This window comes from Dipteris shenzhenensis, chromosome 20 (assembly GCF_047967505.1).
Source record: "Dipteris shenzhenensis isolate YYH24624 ecotype China chromosome 20, Dip_SZ_1.0, whole genome shotgun sequence".
NCBI lineage: Eukaryota > Viridiplantae > Streptophyta > Polypodiopsida > Gleicheniales > Dipteridaceae > Dipteris > Dipteris shenzhenensis.
Window position 1 is genome coordinate 1647709 of NC_141615.1, and position 16964 is coordinate 1664672.

The following is a 16964-nucleotide window of genomic DNA, read 5'->3' on the forward strand; positions in this document are numbered from 1 at the left end:
TGTCAAATCAAGGGGCTTTTGCCTAGATTTTGCTTGTGAGCACTTGAGTTACTGTTTGAGAACTTCAGATGCCTTTTATCCCCTTGGCAGAAGGGTGATTGTTTGGGATTTGTCCCATACTTTGTTGCAGGTTTGTGACAGGCTGAGGTGTTTGGAGCCTTTTTCATTGGACAAAACAGTGTATGACAAGTGGTTTATGCATATAAAATCAGTGCAATACCTCATCTGAGGTGGGAGAAGTGTCCAGGACAGCAGTGTTTTGTGCTTCGTCAGATGATGATGCACTGATAAAGCACTTGTGGAACAGCTGCAGCATTCTGAAGTTACTGTTTTATGCCTATTTGAGCACGGGACAGTGTGTCAGAAGGTACAGTGACTGGAGGGAAAATTTTCTGTTTTGCTGCAGATTTTTTGACAGTAAAAAACAGCACTATTGTGAGTGCTCCTGGCTCTTGATAGAGCAGGTTTTCTGAGAAATCAGAATTTTATTTAGTCATTTTTTGACTTACAGGGAGTCAGGCACTTTCCTTATCTGATATGGCATCAGGGGGAAGTGAATCTTCAATACTGAACATAAAGAAATTGGAAGGGGCACACAATTATGCATTATGGGCAGAACAGTGTTTGAATGTACTTCTGCTAAAGAAGATTTCTAAGCCCATAAGGGTGAAGGGCGTCAAGCCATCTGGGATGGCAGATGATGAGTGGGAGGAGCTTGATTTGTCCGCAAGAGCTGCTATTATGCTTACTCTCACTGATTCTCTTGTGTTCAATGTTCAGGCTGAAAAGACCTCTTATGGCCTATGGCAGAGGCTAGAAGAGTTGTATGCCCAAAAGAGTTCAGCCAGTAAGGTTTATTGGTTGAAGAAGCTTGTCGACCTTCGCATGAAGGAAGGTACAGCTATGACCTCACACTTGAGTGAGGTCAATGCCATCTTTACACAGCTTATTGCACAGGGATTGAACCTTGATGAGGAGTTCAAGGCTACTTTCTTGTTGTGTACCCTCCCTGAGAGTTGGGACACTTTCAAGACCACTCTGTCAAATTCAAATGTCACTCTTATGTATGCTGATGTGGAGAGCTCTCTCCTTATGGAGGAGATGAGCAGGAAGAATAATATGTGACACATACTCACCCCCATTATCGGATGTAAGGCATTTCAGCCTGCGTCCTGTCCGATTCTCAACTTGAGCGACAAACTTCTTGAAAGCATCTAAGGCATCGCTCTTATGCTTCAAGAAATAGACCCACACTTTGCGTGTGGCATCATCAATAAAGGTAATGAAATACTTTGCACCCCCTAGTGATAGTTGTGGCATCTCACACAAATCAGTGTGCACTAGATCAAGCGGTGCTCTATTCTGGGGAGTTCTCCTCTTATGAGGAGTCATAGAATGCTTGCCAAATATGCAATGATCACAAGTAGGCAAATCTGAAAATGAAAGAGACGGCAGATAACCCAAACGTGACAGTTCTTGCATTCCTTTAACGGACATGTGTCCCAACCGACTATGCTACAATGAAACCTTTGGCAGCTCGGTTATGGCAACAACATGATTACCTACACTGGAAACATAAAGAGGGTACAAGGTATCACTCTTATAACCCTCAGCCACTACAACCTGGCCATCAGTAATCACCCATTTGGAATCCCCAAATGTGGTGTGGTAACCACTGTCATCCAACAAGCCAGTGCTAATCAGATTTTTCTTGATTTGCGGCACATGGCGAACACCATCAAGCATAAATATGCGTCCATCAGGGAATACTATCTGTATACTGCCAATCCCTGCAATCTGACATGCATAGTTGTTCCCAAGGTGAACAACTCCATGAGTACCTGTGTAGGAAGTAAACCACTCCCTATGAGGCGTAACATGAAAAGAAGCACCTGAATCCAAGAGCGAGGTGTGCATGTCATGGCCATCAACAACCAAGGTATGTGCAATTACAGCAGAAGAACATAAAACATCATGTCTGTCACTGTCACTGTCCTCTGCTGCAACATTCACTGCATCCAAGTCATCTGCCTTGGCCTTGCCTTTGCCTTTGCTTCCACTGCCTGCATCCTTTGTCTCAGCCTTCTTGGCTTTCTGATCCCGTATAAACTTGAAGCACTTAGACTTCACATGTCCCTTCTTGCCACAATAAAAGCATTCAATATCCTTTTTGCCACGGGAATGACTGCGGGATTTGGTCTTGCCAGCAGATCTCCCCTTCTGTTGAGTCCTACCTCTTTCCTGTACCTGCAAAGCATTGGAAGACTTGCTGCCCATATTATTCTTCCTGCTCATCTCCTCCATAAGGAGAGAGCTCTCCACATCAGCATACATAAGAGTGACATTTGAATTTGACAGAGTGGTCTTGAAAGTGTCCCAACTCTCAGGGAGGGTACACAACAAGAAAGTAGCCTGGAACTCCTCATCAAGGTTCAATCCCTGTGCAATAAGCTGTGTAAAGATGGCATTGAACTCACTCAAGTGTGAGGTCATAGCTGTACCTTCCTTCATGCGAAGGTCGACAAGCTTCTTCAACCAATAAACCTTACTGGCTGAACTCTTTTGGGCATACAACTCTTCTAGCCTCTGCCATAGGCCATAAGAGGTCTTTTCAGCCTGAACATTGAACACAAGAGAATCACTGAGAGTAAGCATGATAGCAGCCCTTGCGGACAAATCAAGCTCCTCCCACTCATCATTTGCCATCCCAGATGGCTTGACACCCTTCACCCTTATGGGCTTAGAAATCTTCTTTAGCAGAAGTACATTCAAACACTGTTCTGCCCATAATGCATAATTGTGTGCCCCTTCCAATTTCTTTATGTTCAGTATTGAAGATTCACTTCCCCCTGATACCATAGCAGATAGGAAAGTGCCTGACTCCCTGTAAGTCAAAAAATGACTAAATAAAATTCTGATTTCTCAGAAAACCTACTCTATCAAGAGCCAGGAGCACTCACAATAGTGCTGTTTTTTACTGTCAAAAAATCTGCAGCAAAACAGAAAATTTTCCCTCCAGTCACTGTACCTTCTGACACACTGTACCGTGCTCAAATAGGCATAAAACAGTAACTTCAGAATGCTGCAGCTGTTCCACAAGTGCTTTATCAGTGCATCATCATCTGACGAAGCACAAAACACTGCTGTCCTGGACACTTCTCCCACCTCAGATGAGGTATTACACTGATTTTATATGCATAAACCACTTGTCATACACTGTTTTGTCCACTGAAAAAAAAAGCTCCAAACACCTCAGCCTGTCACAAACCTGCAACAAAGTATGGGACAAATCCCAAACAATCACCCTTCTGCCAAGGGGATAAAAGGCATCTGAAGGTCTCAAACAGTAACTCAAGTGCTCACAAGCAAAATCTGGGCAAAAGCCCCTTGATTTGACACGTGTATCAAGTGAAAAAACACCTCAACACTGAGGTAGCATACATAATACAGCACTCTCCTGGCACTTTCACCTGACAATGTAATGCATAAACGGCCCTGTGTACACAGTAACAACACAGATCCCAACGTACAAACACTGAAGAGAAAATCTTTTGAGCACTGTCAACGATGGACAGTTAGGGACCGAGTAAACTCGATGCGCCCTGGCCAAGCGTGGCTCAACTGAGATTTTCAAAGTGTCGTACACAGAATGTGACCTGCAAGAAATGTCACTGAGTACACTGCGGAAACAAGACCAATGTGGGCACCCTGGCTCCACACTGCCTCAAGGCATACACTGCATACACTTCCAGGCAAAAGCCCTTTGAAATTGTCACCCAAAAACTGAGATTTGCACTCAGCAAAAGCATAAAAGCCCTCTGCAAATTAAGGCATTTGACCTTCCCGAAACAAAATAACTGTGCAACCACCACACACTGTGGCACTAGTCACCTCAAGCACGAGGGACACGACTGTACTTGCTGTACCTCAAACACACAGTTTTAGAACTGAATAAAAAATTCCGGGAATGCAGAGCAGAGTGCGCTCTCTTTTCCTTCTTCCCCCCAAAAAAAAATCTGTGCCTGCTGTACCTTCTGTACCTGCGCAGGGTACCTGCTGTACCCTGTACCTGCGAGGGCACGGATCCCAAAAAAAATTCGACCTATACCTGCTTGTCGCGGCGTCCGTACAGCCACGTCCGTACGGTACGGCTGCCTGTACGACGTCCGTACAATCGGTACGGATGGCCGTACCTGTCGCGGTTGCTGCCTTGCAGCCGGTGCTGTGCGGTGGAGGCGCTAGCTGCGCCCGCCTGGTAGCGGGTAGCAGCTAGCTACTGCTGCTGCTGTCGCTGCTCGCGCGCGACCTGCTCTTGCGCGCTGCTCGCTGCTGCCGCTGCTGAGGGCACGAGGCCCGAGGGGAGAGGGAGGGGTAGAGAGAGGGGTAGACCGGAGTTGAGAGGGAGAGGTAGAGGCTCTGATACCACTTGTGAGGGAAAGAGTGAGGGAGTGGAACAATGGAGACAGAGAGAGGGAGACACAAAAAGTGTGGGTGTGTAAAGTGTTGAGCCACACCACAAACTCATAGGTTTTATTAGGATTAGGGATTCACCCTATGACTATCTTAAGACAGTCATAGGTGTCATAACATTTTAAAGGGTGGCAATGTGCCTTTACCCCAACAGTATTAGAGACCCAAAGTGCACGACTCAATAGACTCGACCTTGGGTGGACACAAACATGAGATTGCAAACATGTCCTCTCTACTTCTTTGGCATTGGGAGATAGACTGCAGGAGTGATGGTAGCACTTGTCAAATGACAAGGTTCCTCTACAGAGGAGGAGGGAGGGATCAGAATAGTTTGTTCATGTTGACTGTGATCTAGTTCCTCAATGACGCCAGCCCTCACCAATTCCAAAGCCACTATCATTTGAGCTCATCTTGTCTATCCTCAACCGACCACATACATAGGTCTAGTCATTCGAATACCTGAGTTGTTGGTTGATAGCCAAGGGCCTTCCATCGTTGGTCTTTACATTTGTGTTTTCTCTCTTTGGACGACAACACAATGCATCTATTTTATTATCTCAGACACAAGCTTTGGGTATGGGGTGCATGTTTTGACTCACCCCTCACCTTAGCTTTCATTGTATCTGTTTTTTTTCAGCCTCATAGACCCTTTGGTCCCTTTAGACATTCATAAATTTTCTTTCTTTTTCTCTCTTCACCCACCCGGATTGACCTTACGATAATATATGGTCATTGGACTCCACTTTCATGTTATGCTTTGCAATGGCACTAAGTCATTGGAGAATTTACACAGATTTGAAATATAAGACGACATATGTGAGTGCTTCCTTTTCTCCTTGACTAGTCCTTACTGGTAAGTTGTGAATCCCTTTGGTAGAACAACTCATTTTCTTACCCATCGTCACCTTGAAATGTGGGTTTATCAATCTCATTGAGTTGAACCAATCCCTGTTTGTTGTGTTTTAATACTTTGAAGTCTATGTATACTTTCTCTTTCTAAGGAAATACATTGTGTGCCTATGATTGCTTCACCACAAGGGAAGGAAACACACTGTGTGCCTATGATTGCTTCACGACAAGGGAAGGGTTCTAAATTAAGAGTGGTTAATTCATATTCGGTCTCTTTCTTGGGTTTGTCATTCTTCTTCTGATTCACAGTTTTTGGGAGAGTATTTTGGCTTGTTATAGTAGATACACCTTTCCTTTTGCTTCTTGTCCTATTATTTGAAGATTCGTTGTCGTCACCCTTTCTGGGATTAACCTTTCATTTCCTTTTTTGAAGCTAGAAAGGCCTCCCATTGGAAATTTGTGCCCTTGTTCTTCTTCTAGCAACAAAGTACCCATCTTTTGAAACTATTAGGATTTGCACATCTTGCTCATGTTATGGTTGCTACAAAGCACCTTCAAGAGGAGCATTGCAAGGGCATGCTTATCCACCTTCTAGCCAACTGCAGCCAATTGATCTGAGGTCCTTTACGTGATGTGGTCATGTAGTGTGGAGTCCAAACCTTGTCCATCCTCCTTGACTGATACCTCTCAGAGCTCTATCACGGAGTTCTTTCAGCCAGATCACATAGACCCCCACGAGCGAGACCTCGACGTGACCGTGACCGGCCTGTGACCCAACACAGTTGAGACAGAGGGTTGACTCACAGATCATACTTGGGGACATCCCCTCCTTGTTTAGGGTCGGAGCCCGACCAACGGGGGTCACAGTGGCCCTGGTTAGCCGCAGAGCTACGACTAGGAGACGTACCAGGACTGCACCCTTGGGGGGGTGTCAGCACTCTATTGCTGACCTCATGCCTCCACTTCCACAGCCTCATCCATCCTGATGTCCTGCTGCTGCCGCTGCTGCTGATGATGGTTATGATGATGTCGACAATGATGCTGAGATTGATTGATTGATATATACAGTCGAGATATGACTATGTTGTACTTAGGATTTAGTACTACCATTTTGCTTTTTTGCATTCTGCATTGGTATGGATGCTCGTTTAGTAGCTCCACTACCATAGCTCATTGTATCAGTTTTTTCACAGTCTCATAGACCCATCGGTCTTCCGAAGACTTTAATAAACTTTCTTTCTTTCTACAATTGATTCTGGAGGCTTAGGATTCCTATGAGGTTGCTCTCTCATAGGTTGCCCTTGAAAATAGTCGAAGATTCACATGTCATTCATGTGAGCTAGATGTGGGGGGATAATTAAATCAACTGTATTTTCGATGATGATGGACACAGCTTCAGCATGTTTCTCTTCCCCTGTACTTGGACTTCCGTTTTCGTTCTCCACATTCACGGGCTTTGGCTCCACCGTGATTGTTAGCTTCCATATCTTATGTGCTACTGAAACCGGTCTTCAATAAATTAAAGGGTACTAAAACTAACAAGCAACCAATCAACACTGCTACATTAACAATTCAGCAAAAGTATTACCAGCAGACTGGGAGATAGAGTGCCCCTGTACCAAGACAAAGACACAGATTGGCCCCAAACCTTGGCGCCCCTTGCGGTATTTCTTTAATTAAGTGAGAGGTCTTGAATCCAGGCTATACAGAGAATACATTCCTTCTTACAACTGGAGCATTCCACATCCCATTGGGCATCCACATACCTTGCATAGCCTTACTGTTCACTGCTCTGACCACACTTGATAGTAGGTCTCCATCCTACTCCAGGAAGCTTGCACATAGCCTGGAACTGTTACTAGTAACCACCCTTGGCCACACAATTCCCCATAGCTGTCACTATTTGCCCTATCAGCCATCCATCGGCTCAATGCAGAGAAAGAAAGCATACATAAGCTTTCTACACTGTTCAGGACTGCCACTACCAATAGTCTCTCACCCTATGGGCAGCATACATCTTGATACATCAACCTGTTTCTTCCAAAAGAGAACTTGCTTCTCTACACAGCAAACACTATGGCAGTCACACTGGTATCGTCTCTCTCTAGGGTTTAGGGGATACTTTCCAATCTCAAGCATGTCTATTCAGCCCACAAGACTGTACCAACCGTGTGCCCTCTGCCTATCTCCTAGAGAAACCAAAAACATGTTTCTACACAAAACAAGATACCCGCCAAAAGCTTTTGAACCTCTTGTGAAGCTGCCTTTCGTGCATTCACCTGTCTAGAAGTCCCCTTTGGCCTTGCACTCAGAGCATTCCACATTTCCTCAGGCATGAATGCCCCTAACTTCAGCCCTTCTAGGCTCTTCCTTCATCAAGCAAACTAGAAGCATCTAATTCTGTCCCAAGCATTCGCATCAAACCTAGGTGCTGTTACTAGCAATCCATACTGGATCACACAGGTTCCTTGCTGCATTAATTGACAACTTCAGAGTCACCAACCCAGCTCATCCACGAGCTAAGGAATCTCCAAAAGAGAAAGAGAAAATGTGCAGCCAGCTCTATCAGTCAGTCCTCCACCAGCGGGTGGAGCCCAACATTCATGTATGGCACTCCCGAAACACCACACGTGGCCCAGCAAGGGCCTTGTGACTAACCAGTAGGAAGAGTCACTTGGAACCCTCTGCCCTCTCCAACCGAGCTCACATGTCAAGAAAGCCAGGCGCCAAGGCGCAGCCCCTCTCCAACCAAGACACAATTGACGAGCGGCAGAGTCCGTGATGAAATATGCCTCCAAGCCACCAACCTGTGCATCGACAGTTCTGGCCAAGCCCCGACGTGCATACCAGGTCCTCCACGAGCTCACGCGACCTTCAGATGGATCCCTGCCCACGCGACGGGCCAAGGCTGATCCTTGGGCCAAGCACATAGCTCCCGCGATGCCAAACATCCAGCTTGTGAGCTCTTGCATGCGCCATTAGCCCGTTACTGCTCGTCGGCCAGCCAGCCTTCAAGTTCGTCAACGTGCGTGATGACCAGCCAGCTTGCGGTTTTTGCTTTCGTACGAAAATCCGCATGTGAGAGCTCACAACATATGCGCAGTCCTCTTTCATGCGACGTTGGAGCGTTCCAAGGTCTTCCTTGCCAAAATGGTTCTGCATGGGCATGCCACGTGGCAGCCCACGCTTGCATTTTTCCCCTTGGGCTTTAGTTTGCCCCCAAGCTTCCTATGTGGTCACTCCAATGACCAACTTGAAATTCAATTGCCCCTTGCCCCCTCTATGGGGTCCATTCCAATGGCCCAACCTTGGATCCTTAGGGCTTCCCCCCCCCCTCTTGGACCCAACCACCATTTTTACCCCCAAGGCATTAATTGCTAGGGGTTCTAGCACACCTAGTAGCCCAGGACCTTGCTCCTTGCTTTCTTTATGTCGTGCCCACATGCAGGCCAACATGCACGCGCTAGAAATGATGCCCTCGTGACATACCCCTCTCTTGAAACATTGCGAGCGATCTCGTGTTGATCTATGATTATGTCCTCTTCTTTTAGTAATTGCATTCTACATGTATCTAGCATCAATTATTGACTTCCTAGTTTAATTTGCTATATCCTCATCCAAACTTGAAGGATACTTAATCTTACAAATGCATCTCGCTGATCCCAATGAGTTTGTTCTTGTGTTGGAGGGTCGGCGGCAGGCATTGGGGGAGTAGTGGTACATGGGGATTTATTGGTAGATTCTACTTGCCCATTTCCTTGGGGAGAGTAGGGAGTGCTCTTCCACTGTACAACCTTGAATCCTGAGAGATTGCATGCTAAAAACCATTGCCTTGGCCATGCAAAATCAGCACCAGGACCATGAATAAACTGTTGCAATGGAGCATCCTGTCCATTTCACATAGCTATTGGTTGTCTATTCAATGGCATAGGTCCATATGTATTATGGCTGCCTATCAGCATTCGTGAGAAATCACTCCCTCGTGACAGCCACCATATGACTTGCAACCTTGACCTACCAAAGTGGTTTATTCAGGCATATAAAATTTGTATGTGAGTTTATCCAAGCATATTAAATCTGTGCTACTCCTTGCATTCTTCAGTGCACACATTTGTAACCTCTGTTGTCGTGCTTATACATTGCAAGCTAATCGATCGCTTCCATTATAGCATGAAAAGACAGCTGTTAAACGTGACTTTATAAAAGGAATCTAAAACATGTTGTCTATTGTGAGTATTGGCAGAATGTTTCAGAATGCAATAGTCTTTTTTAAATGTATAGTTGTCATTCTTACAAGGCAAGTGGCTTTTGGTTTTGTTTTCATGGACTGCCTATATATAAAAGTAGGTGAACATCCTCTTCCAAACAAAAAAGTAAGAATGAAATTAAAAAAAATGTTGTATCTGCTCATTTGCACTATTGTATGTTGGCTTTCAGCAAAAAACTGTATTCTTATTGTTTTCAAAGAGAGATCAATATTCTTTAAGAATTTGCTTGCTAAGTATGTCTTCCTTTTGCTTTTCATAAAAGTTTTTCTTTACCTCTTTTTTCTTCTCTTTCATTTTCTCTTTTATTTTCTTTGTAGATTTTTGATCTTTAGAACAACAAAAATTCTAAATTTGTATGATTGGACTTATTCTAGTCTTACAAAGGTATATAAAAAAATATATAAGAATATTTTTGTCTTGTTGAGCTTTGTGGTGGCGGTCTATTTTTGAAAGAAAATTTTGGGTATCACTTAATAAATTTATTTGATTTGCAGTCCTCAGACACTTGTTCGTGCTCTAAGGTGCGTTCTAATTTTGGTACAATATGCATATTTCGGGTTTAAAATATTGTCAATGCCTTCATTTTCCCTTTGTGAAAATGGTATTTTGTAAAAGAAAATTTGCTCGAGGGGCAAAGTAGTAGAATGTTTGTGGTGTGCAGTCTTGAAGAATGAATTGTTTCAACGAGTGTTTGAAATTATAGACAAGGTGGTTTCCAAAGGAATGTCTTGTGTACAGCTTTCTTTGATTAAATGCATGTTTTCTATGCTTCTCTAAGGATGTCATTATTATCACTCAAGGGTTACTTCTTCCATGCCTTAAGATTGTTGAGGCCTGTAAGGAACAAGAGGGTATTTGAGAAAGATTTTCCAATGATTGAGCTTTGCTTACAGCAACGCTCTATGGCTTGAGAAGAAAGGGCAAATGGTATTTTGTAAAATAAAATTTGCTCGAGGGGCAAAGTAGTAGAATGTTTGTGGTGTGCAGTCTTGAAAAAATGAATTGCTTGAACGAAGTTTGAAATTTTAGACAAGGTGGTTTCCAAAGGAATGTCTTGTGTACAGCTTTCTTTGATTAAATGCATGCTTTCTATGCTTCTCTAAGGATGTTATAATTATCACTCAAGGGTTACTTCTTCCATGCCTTAAGATTGTTGAGGCCTGTAAGGAACAAGAGGGTATTTGAGAAAGATTTTCCAATGATTGAGCTTTGCTTACAGCAACGCTCTATGGCTTGAGAAGAAGACATGGAGGGCTATTTATTTGATTGTCCTTATGTGTTGTTACATATACCAAACCTTAAGTTAATACTAGTGGGTGGTGAGGACTGAACCATTTGTGCTGCTATGGCCTTGAGTGCGTCCATTGCCTTCCTTATAGTACTTCATTGCATCGTGGAGCCACATCCATTCACACAAACCGGTTGGTTTTCATTTCGGTTTCAGTGGCTCCCTTAACACAGGGAGGCACTCAAAGATCAAATGGTCTGTGACGGCTTGATAACAGGTTAACCTTGGCTACTAGATTGGGATCATGATTCAGCACAATTGTGTGTCACGCCAGTCCTTGATAGTATTTGTCACAAATAATTTGTGTTGGAGCAGTATCAAACTCTCCTGCAATTGTAGAGCCTTGGTAGTGAATCAAGTGTTACTTTGTAGCAGCTTGCTTGTGTTTCCATAGGGATGTATTGATCAGTTGAGGAGATGGGTAAGGTCCAAGCCAATCTAGCCTAGTGTCCCACCACGGCTTGGTACATCACACTTTGGTCAACTTCGGCAATTGGTGCATAACTTTCATTGGGCACAATCAAACATATACGGGAAAGACCTGATTGGCCGACATTACTCTACCCTCAATGGAGAGTTTAGCTGAGCCCTAGTAGAATAGCTTATGGCGCGCATTCTCCAAGGTAGGGGCCACCTGCTCTTCTGTGGAGATATCAATCCCAACTTGGCAACAAAGATAACATGTGGTTTCACCTCTTGGGATCCAACAGTCTTAGCCCAAGTGAGAGACCCCTTTATTTATACAAAAAAGCCCAAGTTGACTAACTTGTTCCAGTTGATTGTTATCCCAAAAAGCTAGGCAAAATACATCTAGCAGGAGTCTTACCTTCTCTATGTTGGTAGCTGGGTCCTCCACGAAGAGGGTAGTGTCATGTGCAAATTGCTTTGAACTCATTGTGCAAAATGCAACAAATGTGTGTGCAAGTGAACGTTAATATGAAACTGCAGAATTACAAAAAAGAGACTATGCTCATTAGAAAAAAAGAAGGAGAGACTGTGCTAAGTTGGCCCTCCAGTGGGAGAAGAGCGCCTTGTGAGAGAGAACCTACATGCAAGATGTATAAGAGAGAAGCATATGCATGGTTGAGAAAGAATATATATTGACACATGAAGAGGAATGACTCTAGAGTTCGCTCAAGGCTTACTGTCCATTTAATTCTACCCTTAGCCTATAGACCTATCATTTAAATGCATCCTAGTGCACCCTTCCCCATACTAGACCCCTTAAGATGTGTGCGTATCTTTATTATAATGATCAGCCAAAATCACGTTGTTATATTACTTGGTCCCACCAAGACCTGAGGGCTTTGTCCAAACTGCCAGTTGAGATCTAGGCCATATAATAAGGCCATCCCCGTAATACAATATTAGAACCAATCAGATAGCTGTGGCAAATGCTTCTGAAATGTACACAAGATCGACACCATCAGCGCCTGAACTATAATTGCATCCTAGCATAGCTTCAATATATTTGGATACTCTTCAAAGAAAACCTTTTCCATCCACGAAGCCTTTGAGGTTGGATTGTTCTTAAAAGTCAGTAAGTATTGCATTCTTTCTTTTTCCAGTACCCTTCTCTTGATGGAAAAGAATAGGTTTAGGTATAATAATTCTATTGCATCTTCAACTTTTGGTTCATCTTCAAAAAAGGTTTTGAAGGGTCTATCCTTTTGCAAGTAATGCTTGAATGGTCTTCCCTTTTTTGATTTTACAGTTAAGTAATGCTAGGAAGTTTCAAATCGTTGCTAGAAGTTGGAGAGAACCCTTGAACCTCGTTAAAATGAGAGAGCCTGAGGTCAGCCATACACATGATGAACGAAAGATCCCCTTACAATAGGAACCCCTCAGAGAGAAGGAAGACCCATAAGGAGGCAACATCCTGAGGGGATACATAACTAGGATCCATCTTGAACCTTGAGGAATGGCTCTCTTGGTGACCATGAAAGCCGGACCATGGCTGGAGTCGTCTGTAAATCTCGTAACCTACTAAGAAATTTGTTCCAAATGATTGTGACCTATCTTAACATCTTTGGTCGTGCCGCACCCTCACGCTGCACCTGATCTTTTCGTGGCAGGGTGGTGCTAAGCTTCTTGCTCAAAGCCCCCCCCTCCCTCCCTACACTTGTGCACGTTTCCCCTCTCTTTTGTGGGGCCCTGGTCTCTCCTTTTCTCGCCAATTAGTCCCTTAGGCTGCCAACAATGGAGGGCACACTCGCACTCCTGTCAATTCATTGGAAGAGCTCTTCAACCAAGCGCATCATTGGGAGAGATTTCAGATCAGTTAGGAGATTCAGAGATCTTTGTGGAGAAGAATCTCCCTCAGGAATGGATCTCTTTTTCTAGCTTTCTATGTATGGAGGGATCGCAGTGAATCAATAGAATGTTTTTAGAGCAGATCTGCAATCCCACCCCAATGATCCTAGCATGTCTGTTTAGTACTACCTTTGGGAGTGTAGACATGCTAGGATCATTGGGGTGGGATTGCAGATCTGCTGCCCAATTTTCACTCCTTTTTTTTCATTTGTTGGCCTTGCTCTGGCCTTACTAGGCCTCATCTTGATACATCCCCTGGTATTTTGGTTGTTGACGATCTAATCATGTACAATGATCACAAGGAGAAGATCGAAGAGATTCAGACATGCTTGAGGAAAGAGTTTGAGACGACAGACCTTGGATTACCACATTACTTTCTTGGGATTGAGGTGCATGAAGACAAAATTGGCATCTTCATCTCACAAACGAAGTACGCCGAAGAGATTTTGGAGGCTTATAAGATGAAAGATTGCAAACTAGCAGCCACACCAATGGAGGTGAACACAAAGCCGTTCAAGAAAGATTTTCCACTAATGGACATCACAGAGTACCGGTTAGTTTTCATCAGAACCAAGGGAGATTTACTAGCTTGTTGCCATAAAATTCTCAAGTACATCAAAGAAACTTGGGAGTACAGCATATACTCAATGGTTTTTGTGACTCAGGTTGTGTGGGAGTTGTCGACACTCGGAGGTCTAATTCTTGATATTGTTTTTGTATTGGCAGGTAGCTGTGTCTTACGGTTGAGCAGTAATCAACCTATATCTGCACTCTCTTCGACAGAGTATCGAGTCGTTTGATTTGGGACATGTGAAGCAATATGGCTGTGTGGATTCTAGATGACATGGGTTGTGAGAGCATCATAGTTGCCCCATATTTCCCCATATTTCCAAACATGGAGTTTTTGAAAAACGTTTGGAAATTTTCTGAACGCGTTTAGAAAACCTTGTGGAAGAAGCAGAGATAGAAGAAGAAGAAGAACCAGAGGATGCTAAAGCTCTCATTGCTTTCACCACCCAAGTCAATCTTGACAAGGGTGATGACCCATATGTTTTCTAAGTTATTTGTGTGATGTGGTTAATAATGGTTCTCTGCCATGGATAGTCCATCCTTAAATGATTGTTAGTCCTTTGTTTGAGGTTTTACCTTGTTGGACCCATGGGGATTTCCATACATAGTCATTGTCTAATCCTCCAGTTGTAAACCAAGAGTCCTAGGAGTGAGTCATAGGTTGGGGCCATGTGTGCTGCCACATGATGGTGGGCAAGCCATGGAACATCCCATGTACTATTGCTGAGGGATGAGGTCATCAATTTGTGGGGGGAAATGAAGGACAAATTGATGTAATGGGGTGTACCTAGGGGTACAAGGGTTGTGTGTTGGTTAGTGTGACTAGGTTTGGTTGTAGAAGGTTCTATTAAGTGTAATTGAGAGATTCATGGGCTTGATTGAGAGATCAGTGGAGTGATTTGTGGATCTGGAGATGCTCTCCCTTGGGACACATGCATTGTATTAGTTGCCCTTATAAGCGCCTCTCCTCTCTTGAATAAACTACTCTGTTTGTTCCATTTGCTGAATCCTTCATGCTGTTCCATCAATATCTTGGCTGGCTGCACGTTTTCCAAGAAAGGCCTGCATAAGAGCTGATTCGGAGCTATTCCATCCCCGTTTTTAGGGATTGCAGGCTATTGCAGCTAAATTTGACCATCAGTAAGCATTCATTGCAGATTTTTGAGGTCTTTTGAAGGTTTTTTGACCTGTTTTGGAGCTGCTACTGCAATTTCAAGCTCTTTTGGTGCTGCTGAAGCATAACTGCCTACATCAGAGGTGATTTCAGGTGTTTTTCCTCATTTGCTCCAGCATTTCAAAACCCTAAATCACCTTGGAGCTGCATTTCCAGTCATTTTCGAGGTGTTTCTTGTCTTTCAGCACATCAAAGTCCATCAATTTTCAGTGTGAAGACTTGCTGTAGCACCTCGGTGCACTTTGAATAGGCAAGTTTGAGCATTTTGGAGCTGTTCTGAAGCCTCTAGCACACCTACAATAGACCATTTTTATTGTGGAGGCCTGCTACTTCATTTCGGAATACTAGGAGAGCTGCTTCATACATTTCAAGCCATATCTTCCCATTTGGCACCCCTATAGCTACCTCCTTGAGGATTTTGGACCTGCTCCAGCATCTTGAGCACTCATCCTGCCCACAAGTGCTCTCCTATTGGTTCATTCTTGTACTTCAGGGTATCTACTTGCTGTTATTTGACTTGGGTTCACTCAGTTCTCTATTTCAAGGAGTATTCTTGCTCCTTTCCATTAGGGTTGCATTTTGGAACCTCCGAGGGCATCCACCAGCTGCTGGATACCTTTATTCACGCCCTTCCCAAGCTGCTGATTCATTTCCGCACCCTAGACAAGCTCCTTTATTGGCTTGTTATCTATTTCAGCTTGCTGCCTTTGCTACCTCAGTTTGATACGTCCTCGTGGTGAAGACTCATCAACTCTACCTTCAGCTAGGGATGAATTGCATGACAAAGCACTTGTACTTATTGGTGTGAGGTTGGTCAACAAATTGCTTTATCTATTTGATCTCACTACCCTGGACAAGCTCGAGAATATCTATGTCACATCAAGCTTTATCAGCTATACTGTATGATTTATCCCGAGGTGGTAGATGATCCTTAGCTCTATGTATTTTTGTGTTGAGTCAATAAAGGTTCTCAGCCTTGAGTTGTCCCTCTAAATTGAATGCATTTGGAGTCAATAAGAGGTACTTTGCCCTGGGTTGTCCCCCAAAAATTTTTACTTTGGTTTGATGGTATTGACCACCCAGTTTAGAGTAAGGGGGGTGACGAGTGATGGTTTGCCCTTGCCGGTCGCAAGCTAACTGAGAAATCGCTATCACACGGGAGGTGTGGGATAGTTGGACTTGCTGTTTGCAGTATGTAGGATTGGTCTACTCTTTGCATGCTGGCCCCTGGGTCTCACACTCTGCTCTGAAGGGGGGTGTTGGAGATATCATAGCCAAAGAGTGTGTTGATGTGATGTGTTGTTGTGTAGTACTAGGAGATCTAGTACTAGTGATTGTGTGTCATGTGTGAGTGCCACGTGTCACTATGGGACTTATCCTTGGTGCAAGTGTGTGAGTGTTTACCTATAAGGCTTGTACTTCACTTCTCTCATTTAGTGATGATAAATGAATGAAAGCCTTCACGGATTCTACATTTATGTACCACTTCTTCACTCCCTATCCTCTCTCTCTCTCTCTCTCTCTCTCTCTCTCTCTCTCTCTCTCCGACTCACGACCCAGCGAAACGCTAGGGCCAACCCACGTCTCACCAGGGATTATCGTCGACTAGTCCGTCGCAAGAAGCTAGCCTTCCTGCGCCAGAATGAGGATACGCTACTGAACATTCTGTTTAGTAGCAACTCCAAGGATTTCTGGAGGAAATTCCTAGAACGCCGATCCCCCTCCCCCCTCACGGACACTTCCCTCTGGCACACCTACGCACACACACTATATGATATCCCTGATCAGCCTCCTCCCGACCTCTCAGCCACCCCCCGCCCCAATTCTTGTATCCTCTTCACAACCCAGGGAGTCACCCACGCAGCGCATAAGCTTCATAACGGTCGAGCTAAGGATCATGAGGGCCTATGCACAGAGTTTGTTGCCTATGGCATCAAAACTCTAGCCCCCATCTTGGCAACATTGTTCAATGAAGCTGTCTGCCACGGGTTCCCCAGAGCCTGGACCCTGAACACTATCACACCCATCCACA

At 44.2% G+C, this 16964-nt stretch overlaps 1 protein-coding gene across 1 annotated transcript in view; it reads left to right on the plus strand.

Moving 5' to 3' along the window:
• The window catches only part of SEC6, a 102014-nt gene that overhangs the window by 31322 nt on the left and 53728 nt on the right, over positions 1-16964 (plus strand). The window contains exon 8 of the mRNA XM_087391376.1: positions 10082-10108. Within this exon, the coding sequence (XP_087247502.1) occupies positions 10082-10108 (27 nt within the window). The remainder of the gene's footprint in view (positions 1-10081; positions 10109-16964) is intronic.